The 14,690-nt window shown below is 31.2% G+C and overlaps 1 protein-coding gene across 1 annotated transcript in view; it reads left to right on the top strand.

The window, feature by feature from the left end:
- The window catches only part of LOC129227454 (PAN2-PAN3 deadenylation complex subunit pan3-like), a 32,199-nt gene extending 22,170 nt beyond the window's left edge, over nt 1-10,029 (top strand). The window contains 7 exon segments of the mRNA XM_054862016.1: nt 610-697; nt 779-918; nt 1,628-1,757; nt 1,905-1,969; nt 3,551-3,668; nt 3,670-3,690; nt 9,556-10,029. Of these exon segments, the coding sequence (XP_054717991.1) occupies nt 610-697; nt 779-918; nt 1,628-1,757; nt 1,905-1,969; nt 3,551-3,668; nt 3,670-3,690; nt 9,556-9,705 (712 nt within the window). The 3' untranslated portion in view covers nt 9,706-10,029.
- Nucleotides 10,030-14,690: the final 4,661 nt, after the last annotated feature.

Raw genomic sequence — 14,690 nt, 5'->3', positions numbered from 1 at the left:
GATAAAGTAGTGTTTGACTTAAAAGGCCTTTTAAGTCACCTTTAAGTGACCTTTAATATGTATAGCCTAGAGCAGAGAAAAGTCAGAGGGGATATGATTCAGTTGTTTAAATTTATCAAAATGAAATATGTTAATAGGTTAAACTTTTGCATGGAAAGCAGGACGAAGTGTTATTGTTTTAAATTATTTAAATCTCAGGCTAACCTAGAAATTAGGAAAAACTACTACTTTAGTAGGGTTGTGGGCAGTTGGAACTGCTTTGCTCGAAGAGGCTGTAATGAGCAAGGGGTAAATAGCTTTAAGAGGGCCATTGATCTTCTTTGGGGACTTAAAAACTGACTAGGACCAGCCTATCTGGGCCAAGAGCTTGTTTGCTGGTTATCACATTTGTGTTTGTTTGTGTCTTGCTGTAAACGTTTTCAAAGCATTGCAAGTTATTTTTTAAATTTTAAATTTAGTGTGGTAAGAAAAAAATTGTTTTGGTGTCTTTATTCTTCAGAAATACCTTGTCTTTCCTTACTTTTTAGATGACTCTCATAAAATTAAGTATTATTTAATTCAAAATATTTTTAATCGTGCAAAATTTAGTTGAAAATTTTCTTTCCCTAGATTACGGCTTAATTGTTGTGGCATTTTTGATGTCCTTACTTATGATCCCAATCAACACAATACTAAACAAGTGGCTGCCCATTTCCAAGTACTGTTCACTTATTTTCATATTTTTATTAACAATGTTGACAACAACTGAAATTGACATGTCGTATTATTTTGTACTTAGCAAGAAGATTTGATGGCATTTGGGAAGATAGTTTTAGCTTTGGCATGTAATACCTTAAATGCTGTAAAAAGAAGCAATATGACCGGCTCACTTGAACTGGTATCAAGAAACTATTCTGCTGATCTAAGAAATTTAATTTTGTGAGTAGAATCTAATTTGTTATTTTTTAGGAACTATTCTTCTTATGTTGTTTATTATTTGTTATAAATGTACATGTTTCAATTACAATCTAATGCCAGGGATGAGATTTTTTGGGTTTTTGCTTTGGCTTTTTCTGTTGATTTTTAAAACCCTTTTTTTCCTTTTTTACCACTTTAAACTTCACTACGCTCCTATTTTTCTCAAAAATCTAAGAAGATTCCGATTTTTCTTGGTTTTTGGTCCCCATTTTATTACACTGCAATCCCCCCTCCCCGCAAATCTTCATTTACTGCATTTTTAGCCCAATGCAAATACAAACAAGTGCTTCGCTAAAAATTGAATACCTTTTGTAAGAGTTTGATCTTTTTGCATCCAGCAAATATTTCAATCATTTTTAATTGTAGAAGGTTTTTTAATGTATGTGACCTTATACTTACTTGTTTTATTTCTTGAATTTATTGTAATTGTTGGTTCCTCCATGCAAAATCAATCAAAAAATATGTGGTCTGTCACCCACAATCTCAGATTTTATTAAATGTTCGCATGTCCCCCCCCCCCATAGTTTTAATAGTTAAATAAGGCAACTGCAAATTTTTAACATTTATGTTTGTAATTTTACTCAATCAAGCTATTATTTTGTTGTGTTGAAATTTTTTAGACAAGAACACGTGTGTATTTTATAACATTTTATTTTATTTTTCTTTATAGATACCTCTTACACAACCAAACTCGTCCTCACAGCATCAATGATATCATGCCTATGATTGGAGCACGTTTTTATACTCAACTAGATGCTGCACAAATGAGAAGTGACGTGATTGAAAACGAACTGTCCAAGGTGAATGCAGCTTTCATTAAATTTTTAAGTATTTTACGAGAAGGTATTTTTTAGCTGCAGATTCTCATTTCCGCTAAGTTTATTCTTATTACTAATAATTTGTAATATTTCTGACCATTTATTAACCTAATGTGATGATGTGTTTAGGAAGTAGAAAATGGGAGACTGTTCCGTCTTTTAGTGAAGCTGGGAACCATTACAGAACGTGCAGAGTAAGTTTTATTTCATCCAATAAAAAGTTGCTTTGTTTGAATTTTGAAAATAAATGAATTGAAATATTAAGTACAATGTACATGAACTAGCAAGATGCTTACATTTCTGTTGAACAGTACATTTTGCCTTTTTTTTCCATTATCATGATCATTCAAATGATGGTGTGTAGCAGAATCCAACTGTCTTTGTTATATATTTCTACACCTATTGTTCAAATCTTATAATTATTAAGGAAAATAAGAAAAAGTGCATATTTTTATCCATCCCTTGTAATGAATTCAAGTGGTTATAGCATTCACTTGGGAAAAAAATTGATATGCTCAAAATGACTAGTGTAAAATCATCTCATGTTTTATGTTCTTGTTTTACCTCTGATTTTGCAAAATATACTTCTCTTCTTATGTACAAATTCTGTTTTCCTGAAAAAGAAAAATATAAGTTTAAAATGTTTAGTTAAGATGTATTATATATAATTTGCTTTAAAAGAGAAACATTTCTACTCCCAGTTGTGGATATAAGCTTACCATGAGAGTTTCATGGCATAGAATAGAATTGAACACAAAAAGGATTCTTTTTATCTTTTGTTTGGCATTTGTTTGAAATGCTACGAAAACTTTTTAACTTTTTTTTCTCTCTCTTTTTTTTTTTTTTCTGATTTAATGTATATACATTTTTTAACTTTGCATTGTTGTAAAAGCTTTGATTTTCCTGCTGCTTGTTGCATGAAATTACAAATTAAGTTATTTAATACAGTCGAACCCCAATTTAACAAATTCATCAGGATCGAACTTTTATACATTAAATCAGGGTTATTCGTAATATCGGGGTGTGAAACTATTTTTAAAAATTGCACTTACTTTGTCTAAAAGCCCTTCTAAGCAACTACCCAAAAATATCCATGATTAGAAAGTGTACACTTTTTATTCACTATGCCGCGACTTATTATACAGTAGTTAGCTTGAAATTTTAAAGTACTGCTTAACAATTTCCATAATACTTGATTCAAATTAGTTTACTTTTGACTTTATGGAGAGAAAAAAATACTATCATTTACAGCCTGCTGCATGAGACATGTTATTACAGTTTCCAGGTCATGTAAAACATTTGAAAAATCAACAGTCTCAATGGGAATTTCATTACTGCTTTCTGCATCAGAATCGCTATTCATCGGTTCCTCCATCGTCCATCAAAAATTGCTGATTCCATGAAAAGTTTTTTCTTCTTCGGATAATAAGGATAATATCATTTAGAAAACAGTCCAATATTTCCTAACTCAAATGAATAAAAAAAAAACTCCGGCTGTTAAAATAATTTGTTAATTCAGGGTTTAATATTCAGTAAATAGGGGTTTTTGGCCTCCATTTTAGTCGGGGGGGGGGAATTCTCTAAATCGTGAAATTCGTTAAATAGAGGTTCGTTAAATCTGGATCCGACTGTATTATTTCTTTTAATTGGGAGATGCAACTTTTACCTGAACATGAGAAATTTTTCAGAAAACATACGTCCCTCGTAAATTTTTACTATTAAAATGTTGAGTTGAAAAAATAAATGATTGAATAAATAAAATGTTATTTTTATAGGCTAAATATGGATCACTCCTGGGCTGAAACAGGAGACCGTTATTTGCTGAAGCTTTTCCGAGATTATCTCTTTCACCAGGTCACCGAAGATGGCCGGCCATGGGTTGATACTGCTCATGGTTATTCAATGCCTCAACAAGGTTTGCTCTTTGTTTTTACGTTAATGCCTTCTAAATCAGACTCCATAAAAAGGAAATTTCCCATGAGTATTTTATCACTAGCTGCTTAGGTGCTTTTTTTTTCTCAATATTTTTGTACTTTTCTCCTCTTTGTCACATAGTGTCACACTTTACCTTTCCCCTCCTATTAGCCACGTTTACATGAGGCTTTTGTACCTTGCATTTCCCCACTGCAACCAGGAGTCTGGCCAGAGGATATTTGGGTCCGTTAACGGACCCTTCACAAAAATCCGATCAACCAACACGGACCTTTCACAAAATCCCGATCAAACAAAACGGACCTTTCACAAAATCCTGATCAAACAAAACGGACCCTTCACAAAATTCTGATAAACAAGATCGGATGTTTCACAAATTGTTTATTGAAAGCAAATCTGAAAGCAAAATAATGTATATTTCTGTGTATAAACCGATAATTTTTGGAACCTTTTTTTTAAGTCAAATTAGAGGGATCAGCTTACACAAAATCGGCTAATTTTGAAAAAAAAAAAAATCGATACTCTTGTTAGGCTCCTGCAAGCGATAAATAATTGCTACTGCCAAATGAATATAATGGTTGTTTGTTTTATCACAGCTAATTAGCAGCTGTGTTGTTGTAAACTTTTTTGAAAAGGCATTGGTAAGCACTTTTCTCTGCTCATGATTTAATAAACAATAATAATATATATCTGCGAAATGAACTTAGAACTGCAAAGGATCGCTTCAGATAGGGTTACCAACTTCACCCTATCTGACCCAACCAAAATTATCACCACTTAGCGTCTGGCGTTGAATCTTTATAATGACTTGATTAGAAAATATTCTCATCATTTTGCCAGCTTGTCAATATTTGCGTTTTATGGTGTGGTGCGGTGGGTGCGATGTTTAACTGTTATTTTCGAGAAAATTATATGGGTTTTGATTTTTCGATGCTAACAAGGATGATTAACTTTAAATAACTCTTTTAAATATTTTTTAACTCTTTTAATTACCGTTTTTTTTTTCTTTAGATGTCTACATTTTGAAAAATGCAATCTTTTAACATCCGATATGAGAATCATATTTTGTTCTTTTTTCAAGCTAACTTCACTTTATTAGGATGCAAATAAATGAAAAGTCTCTCTATTTCTGTTAGAACTCTCATTTCAAGTTTTTAAAGCAAAATTCCATTTTCTGTTATGAGTCAAGAATTAAAATGCTGAATAGAGGGTTTATTTTATTTATTTTTTTAAAATTTATTTTTTTTTTTTATTTTTTTTTACGTCAACTGTGTCCACAGATATTAATGAAATGTTTATCATAGGACTCTAAAATGCAATTTTAAAATAATTTTATTAAAAATATTTCTTTTACAAGTCGTTTTTATACTTTTGATGCCTTCACTTTGAGAATTGCGATCTCTTTGCATCCGCTATCGGAATCCGATTTTTCGAATTTTTGATGTTTATTACGCTTTGTTAAGAGGTAAACAATTAAAATAACTTTTTATTTTTGTTAAAATCACGGAATTTATACGTTTTAAACGAAATTCTGTGTTTTTTAAGAGTGTCATGGGTCAAAAAGTTAAATGCTGAACCCTATTCTGAATTTTATTTTATTTATTCATTTTTTGTTACAATTATTTTAGCTACTGTACAGAAATATTTCTAGTTTAATTTAGCATAATGTAGAATGGTAGATAAATATTGATACTTGAGAGAGCGATGCCCCCCCCCCCTCCGGTCAAATATCAGAAAAACACTCCAGAATGCTTTTCTCGACATAAAAGAGGAAAGCGCTCAACTTTAAGTTTAATTGATGCAGTTTGTGCCATCTCTAAATTCTAAAATTTCGTTTTAACAAAAAAAAATTTTTTTTTTTATTTTTTTTTTTTTTTATTTTTTTTTTTATTTTATTTTTTTTTTTTTTGATTTTTTATAAAATTAATTCAATTTTCACAAAATTATTTGATTTTTCACAAAAAACGGACCCTGTGAAAAATTCTGGACAGACCCCTGGCAACTCCGGAAAAAAAACGGGAAATACACCGTAGAACTTGTATCCTATATTCGAGAAAGCCGTTTTACCCAGCATCCTTAGCGACTATACCAGGGTTCGTACGCTCCGGGAAAACCGGGAAAACCTGGAATTGTCAGGGAACATGAAACAGTTAAAAATGTCAGGGAATTTTCCAAATTTGCCCCCCAAATTTTTTTTTTTTTCCAATTTTTTCCCAGGGAACTTTGTTTCATGAGATCTAATCTCCCTTTTTATCTATTTTTCCTAAATTGTAAAAATTTTGAGGCAAAATGAAACTGGCAATTAAAAAAGTGGCGACCCAAAAGAACTTTCGCAGCCGCCATTTTTGACCCTCAATAGTTCTCAAGAAAATAATTTCTCGGGTGAATAAGAATTATGCACAAACTCAACAGGGAAGAGGACTATTTACTGCTTCGGAAGCACAAGCCTGAAAAATGGAGGTGGGGGGAAAATCGTTTTTTTTTTTTTTTAAATCGGAAAGTCTTTTAAGCTACGTGTGAAACGTAGTCGCCATTTTTGGTCACTCACAGGATAGAAGTAGACACGATCCTTAAATGTCAAAGTTTCCAAAAACAAAGCATAATTGGAATTTTTTCTTTAACTGCAAATTAATGAAAGTATCACAAAATGTGCTGAAAATTGTTTCATTATTAATATTATTATTTAAATAATTTTCTTGAGAAATGAAAAATTTTGTTCTTAAAACTTAATTTTATCTTCATTTCATTGGATGCAATTTGTGCTAAAAACTTTTCAACTGAATTGTAGTTTCATGAAGATTTATTATTTTTAAATTGTTTTCATGCTATAAATTCAAAAAATTTTTTCTTAGTTTTGGGCACAGCCGCCATATTTGGTCATTCCCAAGATGAAAGTACACAAGACTTTTTTAAGTGCCGAAGTTCCCGAAAAAAGCATTGGATGTTTATTGCTATGCAAACTATTGAAAACAATGCAAAATGTGCCTTATTTTTCGGATAATTCATAATTATTTTCTCGAAAAATGCGAAAATTTATCTTCAGAACTAATCTGTTCTAATTGCTTTAGACCCTTATGTGCTAAAAACTGACTATTTTGACTTAACTGTAGTTTTTTAAGGATTATTAATTAGTTATAACTACTTTTATGCTACAAATTCAAAAATCTACTTATTATCTTAAGTTTTTCACTTAGTCGCCATATTTGGTCGTTTGCATGATGGAAGTAGACGTAAACTTCCAAAAACAGAATTGGATGTTTATCTCTATGTAAACTATTTAAAATAACATAAAATGTGCAACAAATTATGAATTTTTAAAAATTATTTTCTAGAAAAGAAAAATTTTAATGGAAGCATTCTTTAATAAGCTAAAGAGAAAAAAAAAAAAGATTATTGGCATTGGCCTATAATTGGCAGATGTAGATTTTTGTTATTATGCATTTTCTGGTATGGCGATCGATGCAACAAGTTAATCATATTTATACTGAAAAATAGCTTTGTATTTTGCTCAATATGTTTTGTGTTACATACTAATAAGAAAATAAAAAGGAGTATTGTGAACCAAAAGACCAAAAGCGAATGCTAAAAGATTGCTGCTCCACTACAGCAAAACGCTAATATTACTCATGACACATGACATCGAGAAAACGCTAAAATAAGTTGAAAGCACTTCGTTTTCAACAGTTAGTAAATCAATTAAAACAATTTTGAAAGTGTTTAAAAAAACTTAAAATATGGGAAAGAAAAAAAAAGATTTTTTTTTTTAAATCTATGGAGAAAAGTTTCAGTTCTTCCGCACTGCTACTTTTAACAATTTTAATTATTTTGAAAATATTGCTATTTAAACTTAATTTTGAATGGATCGAGTAACCTGGAAATTTTTAAAAAACAGCCTGGAAAACCTGGAAATGTCCGTGAATTTTTTTTAACCACAAGTGTATGAACCCTGCTATACACAGCTAGTAAGCAAACTCGTTTCTCAAAGGACATTCTGGGTAAAAACCTTGTATTTACGCCAGTCAATAGCAAGAGGAAGAAAGATCTATATGTACCCGGGAAATAACCGGAATGTGGTTAAAAGCAAGTTTTTTCCAGGGTAGAAAAGGTCCACATAAACGCAGCTATTGTCATATATCAGACTGTTTTAAATAAATGTATTGTTATAAAAATATACACAATGTCACACTTCTTGCTACCCCCTCTCTCCCCCTTGTCGCAATTCCATGGACCTTCTCTTCCCCTCAAAGTGTCATATCACTTGTGGAAGAGTTCTTATGTAAAGGTTAATAGCATTTACCCTTGACCAAAAAAAAAGACAAGGTGCTCTTTAATAATAGGGAACTTTTATAAAACATAGGGGAATATACGATTACGAAGCTTTTTTTTAATTATTATTATTAACCTCATCTCGGAAAAAGTAGTGTAATCTGTAATAAATTGTTGGCTCAAATGTTAGTGTGACCAGTAAAATCGTGAATGGGATAACTAATCCCTGTGTAATGTATTTTTGAAAAAAAAAGGAAAAAAAAATTGTGACAATAGTATTTTTAATGCTCTTTTCAAAATCTATATTAAGCTTTATAAGCTAAAAATTAAGTGTGTGTGTGTGTGTGTGTGTGTGTGTGTGTGTTTTTTCTTCTTTTTTTCTGTCCCTGTTTCATCTTCATATCTTTTTCTTTTTTAAGTATCAGATCCTTAAAATTACTCAATGTGTATGGTTTTTTTTTTTTCACTTATTTATTCGTTCCAAATCTAGTTGGGAAAAAATAATGAATAAGAGAAATTTGGGCTTGTGGACCATTATTTCTTTTCTAGTTCTTTTTATAATACCCCTGCATTTACAATAAATGATAAATATCCGCTTTTGTAGGAAAAAATAAATGATCACCTTAACCATAATGTTTGTAAGATTAGTATAATATATTGCTATTCTATGTAGTAGCTGTGTATTTAATCAAGAAAAAAAAGTGACTCATTTTAACGATTGTCAAAGGACTGGAAAAAGTGACGACGTTCAGTGCAGTCAAATCCGGACCAGTGAAATGTATCATTAAATTGAGGAGATCGGGTATCATTAAATCAAAGTTATACTGTATTTGTAGGATGTTCTCTATCGTGGTCAGGCAAATGACATTACCTGCAGAAATGAGTTTGCGAGATATTTGTAGGAACTCAATTCGGATTCAATACTAACAATAGGAAAATGTTGGAATTAAGCCTTCTTTTTTTTTGAGCAATCACATTGCTTATTGTTCTCATTTGACTGTCTTGATGTTCCTATGATTTTATTTTCCCCCCGCCTCCCTCTGCAGCACCGTCGACCGGCCTCCCGATGCTGCTCCTCTAGCAAAACTGTCTCCAGGTTGCGTCCATATCCAACATATACACACACACATACACCTACACACACCTACAAACACACACACACACACCCATAGTCCTACAAACACACACACCTACACACACAAGCACACATACACTCATCTACACACACATACACTCGTGATTGCGAAAAACATAATTTGAATTCCAAACATCAAAATTCAAATCAATTTTTAATCTTTTTTTTTTCCAACGAAAACCATAAAAGCAAGCTTGTACAAAAAAAGCTAACTTACAATAGATGATAAAAATGCCAAAGAATGAAAAATTCGCAATTACTGCCCTTTGCCTGCCCATGGCAGTTATGCTCTTGCTGTGATAATTTTAAATTGTTATTATCAAATTTTTATAAAAACAATTTACAAGTTTGGTCCAAAGATGCAGATAAACGAGGTTCTGCTGTATTCTGTTATGAATTTTTGTGTTTAGCCTTTTGCTAAATATTTTCTTTTTCTGCCTTTCAAAGTTGGATGCTGGTGCCTCAGAGAAAATATGCTTGATGGCCCGGGATGAACAGAACGTTCTTGTGGTCAGTTATGCTGAACTGAAAGCTTGTTTCGAGTCTTCATTCAGTGAAATCGTCACCTCAGCCTTGGGCCCCAAGCCTCATTCTTAGCAGCATGGTCACCTGATACTACTGCAACTTTGTACAAGATTTGTGAAGGAAAGCTACCTTGAGGCTATGTCCAGAAAAAAAAGCTCAAAGGCTGTGGTTCAGATTCTTATTTTTAAAAAAAAATGTGATGATTATCATTTCACATTTTGTTCCTAGATTTTTTAGCTATACAATAATGATGTATATAGTGAAACAACATTAAGAACAGAGCCAGATAAAAGCCCACATGTGGCTCTGCTGTACTTAAAAGATCTGCATTTCCAGAAAATGTTTATTGAGCTACAAGAATTTATTTTTTCATACTTGATCACATATTTTAAATTTTACTTGTCTTATCCCATATTTGAATGTGCAAGCTGCATTTTAAAATTTTATTGGTGATTTGTTACTTTTAAAGCATTAAAAATCTCGACAGTTATTATTATTACTCAATGATTCAAAGGTATAGACTACATGATGGATATCTTTAATTATAGCACAATTTTTCAAGTGCAAATTTTATTTCAATTTATCCATCAAATGTTATTTTTAATAAAATTAAGTACAATTTTTAAAAATACTCCTGTTAAATCATGAGAATAAGTTAGCGTGAAAGAAATAACTATTTTCTCATTTATTATAACTGCTAGCTGGCTGTTTTACTTAAATTCGCCTTTGAGTATATTCGTCTTTTATACCAAAATGAATATTTTTAATTGAGTAAAGAAAATATTTTTAACCATTTATATTTTAAGGGTTACTTTGAAAAAATTATGCAAGGTATAATTTTATTGGGTTAGTGCTTAATTTTTGAAATAACAGAAAATAATATTGATCTGTACTAAATTATTTTTGTATGTTGTTTATTTTCTGTTTGTGAGGCCTTTGTTGAAAGCCATACCTTGGAAATACTGATTTTAATTTTTTACCTTAATCCCTCGGTTCTGGATACTTCCTAATGCTCTCTAAATTGAAAAAGAAAATTACATTGCAAATTATTTTTTCTAGCCGTCAATGCAATTTAATTCATAATTCAAATTATATTGAGAGAAAAGATGTTTCAAACAAAAATGTACTAAATATCAAGTAGTGGATATTGCATTGAACAGTTTGAATAAAATGTTGTAAGGATTTTTTTCCCTTCTGCATCAGACTACAAATATCTTCCATACAGTTATGCATCCCTTTTGGTTTTAAAAAAAAAATGAAACACTAAAATTTCTTCAGAAGTGTTTTTATCACATTATGTTATTTCCTGACAAAATCCAAACTTTTTGTTCCAAAATCAAGCAAAACCACTTAGGGTAATGGCACCAGTAATGGACATGCTTAAGACATAGCTCTCAGGTTAACTCAATTTTCTGAGTCTTTTAATGTGTGTTTAGAGTTTTTAAACTATTTTTCTCTCATGTAACTACATCTGATCTAACAATGGGCTGCTTCTGGATCCTCTGATTTAACTAATTCCATTTTTATTTTCTCAATTTCAAAATAAGATCCGGCCTCCAGTAACAGACACCCACAATTCTGATGATAGCCAGCAACAGATAGGATGAGGAAAAGATTAGAAACGGACAGCCCCTTTTCTCTTCAACATGTGCAAAATTTCTTTATTTTTAGATCTTAAACCTTACTAAATTCAAATGAACATGAAACACCGGCAGACGTCGTAGTGGCTACTGACACATATATGCTGTTCATAAAATACCAACTAACTCATTAAATTCACTCTGATAACATTAGATTATTGCGTCGTATTCATGGGCCACAGCAACATCAGTTTTACCCGCCTAAAATTCTTATTATTTAAATCCAAACTTATGACTGTCTGTTACTGGATCCTTGTCTGTTACTGCAGGGGTCGAAGTAGTCCTATATATCCTATATTTCCTATATTTTCAGAAAAAGCATCAAAATTGTCCTATATTTCCTATATTTTCTATATTCCCTTTTTTTTATATCTTTTAAAAAGAACAGTAAATAAACTTTCTAACATCGGATTTTTCGCTGAAAGTACGTGCCCGAACGAATTTCAAATTAAAAAATGCAACTGACTAAATCCTTCAACAGGCATCTTCTCTCATTGGCTACAGCAATATGACATCACTCTATAGTGGTGGAGTTTCGAGAACTAAGTCTGAAGTTGGTTTTAGAATTTTGCGTTTGGGGGGCAACGGCCGTTTGATTTGTTTTCCATCATGGGGGTTTTCGTTTTTGTTGGTATAGGGGCCTTGGCCGTGTGGTTTCGCCAACTTGCTTTGTAAGCAGAGAGGCGCAGGTTCGATTCCCGTCTGTAGCCATGAGTGTTCTTTTATTCCTATGTAATGTAGAAAAATAAAAATCAGCTTTGTTCGAATTTTGTTCAGTTATTTAGTCTATAAAGTACACTTTTTTCAAAAATTATTCTTTCAACTACAGGAAAATCATTTGAGATGTAAGTTATAATTTTTTTTGTGTTTTTTTTTTTTTTTTTTGAAACAAAAACATTGATAAGAATAACTAAATAATATATGATATGTATTATTTCTTTTTTCATAGCAAAATTATTCATATAATGTGTCCTATATTTTTTGTGGAAAATGTCCTATATGTGACAAGTCGGTCACTTCTACCCCTGTTACTGGTGCCATTACCCTAGTTATTTTTAAATTTCAAGACTAAATGCTGGGAAAGAACAGATAACATTATGCCTCTTGACAGCTCTATTTTTTGACAATCAAAGCTTCATTTTGCGAAGTTCAAAGAGGCAAAATAGGTGTTACACTGTTTTATGTACATGTGCATGAAAGAACCTAGTGTTGGGAAGGATTGCATTGGAAAGGCATTAATTGCTTGTCTATTTTCTTTGATTCTAATGCCCATTAATTCAATTTTCTCAATAAATTAGTGTTTCATTCATGGTAACACAGAGAGATTATTGAGCTTTTTTGAAGAAACACTTCTCCGAAGTATTACTTTTGCAAAGAATTTACATGAATAACTTGTTTTTACTGCAGTACTACATCGATGTTGATGTCGCTGAAGTTTATTGCTATTGGATGAAGTTTTATCCATATACTTACTGATTTGTGATATGAATTAAATATCTGAAAAACACTTATTTTCAATGTGCATATCTTGTTTAAACAAAATATTTCTTGTATTTCATGCATATATGCCACTTTTAATCTGCCTTTTTCGTGTCGAGACCCACTTAAAAATCAAAATAATAAAATATTCCAACTCCCCTTTTTTTTCCTCATTTAGAGAAACTTCTGGGGAAAACAAAGCAACCAATCAATAAGTAATAATTTATCATTTCAAACAAATTGCTATTAGTTTATTCTTGAATTATATGAACTTTTATAACACTTGATGATTTGATGTAGGTCAATGTTTTATATACAGACTAACTGCGTTGAGCAGCTTTGCCCAGTCCACCGTAAAAATAAAAATTGTGTCAATTGACTTATATTCAACAATTAGGCGTCATAAATAAATTAAAAAAAATCATCATGCAAAATTTTCCTCCCAAACAATAACGACAGATATTCGCAACTCCAGAGCTCAAATACGCTACCTTGCAGTGATTAAGAATACTAAAGAAAAGGTAAAACTTTCCATTCCATCTGTTTTCTTTGCAGTAAATTTCAGGCTTTAGGCTGTGTATGATGTAATGTAATTTCAGAAGAAGAGAGAAGAAAGCTTCCCTCAAACACAATGAAAAATTACTGTCATTCACTAAGTGTCAAAGCAATTTATAAGTTATGGCATTTGTTTTACCTTTTTCAACCGCATTTAGACAGTGGCTGCAGCGCCCCCTATAGTTTATTGGAGTTGCGAATTATAATACTTTTAAGAAATTAAATCAAGAAAGATGGATTTAAAAAACTTAACCATGGTAATACAGAATAAAATAAGTTTAAGGAATTAAAATGCGAAAGAAAATGGTTAACAATTTGAATGCAAATGAGATTTTTTGAACTTGATTTAAAAAGGCTTGTAACTTTTTTCCCTTTTGAGATAGAAGCTTAGTTTTTCGACCAAAGGTCAAGATGGATCTAAAGTAAAAAATATCGCTTTTTCCAATGGTGTCAAAAAGAAAACTGTGGGACAATTCCTTCACTGTTTATTAATATATTTAATGAAGAAAGTAGTTCCTAAATTTCAGCTAAGCCTAAAAAAATTCAAGCTAGAAAAGTAAATAACTCTCGCCGTAATTAATTTAGAGCATTGAAACAAATTGCATAGAAGGCAGGAAATTCTACCCTTTCCAACGATACGTAATATTAGTATGTGTAAGTTATTTTTCACCCCCCAAATTTGGGAATTTATGTGAAGATTGGGCTCAAATTGGAATAAAAAAAGAACTACTCATCGAATTTTTTTCAAACCGGTCTGCAAACCTTTCCGGTGCTAAAAGAAAGATACTGTGAACATTTCAGCAAAATCGGCCGGGTAGTTCTCGAGTTTTGTGCGTTTAAACAAACAGACGCTTTTTCGGAGACTTCATTTTATACTATGTAGAGATTTTATTTTTCTGACAGATCAAATCTCTCCTTGTACTGGAGCACAAACCCAAAGTTGAGAAAAAAAAGTGTTAGCCAATGCTTCGCTTTTAACTTTGAAATTTCTCTTTATTTTTATTCATTTATTATTATTTTTAAACTCTAAAATCGGAAACATAAAATTGTAGTCTCAATTTCTTCTGTTGTAACTGTTAAAAATATTTATTTTATTTTATTTTTACAGATAATCACTTTGTTTGTTAAAATTTTCATGAAATTTAGAAATATATATAAATTTGATATTATTTGGGCTTACTTCGAAATCTTAGCAGCTTTAAATGAGTGTCATAAAAGTATATAAAGGTGTTGAGTTTATAAGCTAGATATTACAGATACTAACTGAAAATTTATTTCGAGTGTCTATATTCTTCAACGAAAATATGTTATACTCGTAATCGATATTGTCATTGATGTAAAAAAAAAGGTTGTTAAAAATGTTGAATTAACTGAACTGTTTAA

The sequence above is a fragment of the Uloborus diversus genome, chromosome 8 (genome assembly GCF_026930045.1).
Source record: "Uloborus diversus isolate 005 chromosome 8, Udiv.v.3.1, whole genome shotgun sequence".
Taxonomy (NCBI): Eukaryota; Metazoa; Arthropoda; class Arachnida; order Araneae; family Uloboridae; genus Uloborus; species Uloborus diversus.
Note: the sequence above shows the minus strand (reverse complement) of the source record. Positions and strands in the feature narration are given on the sequence as shown.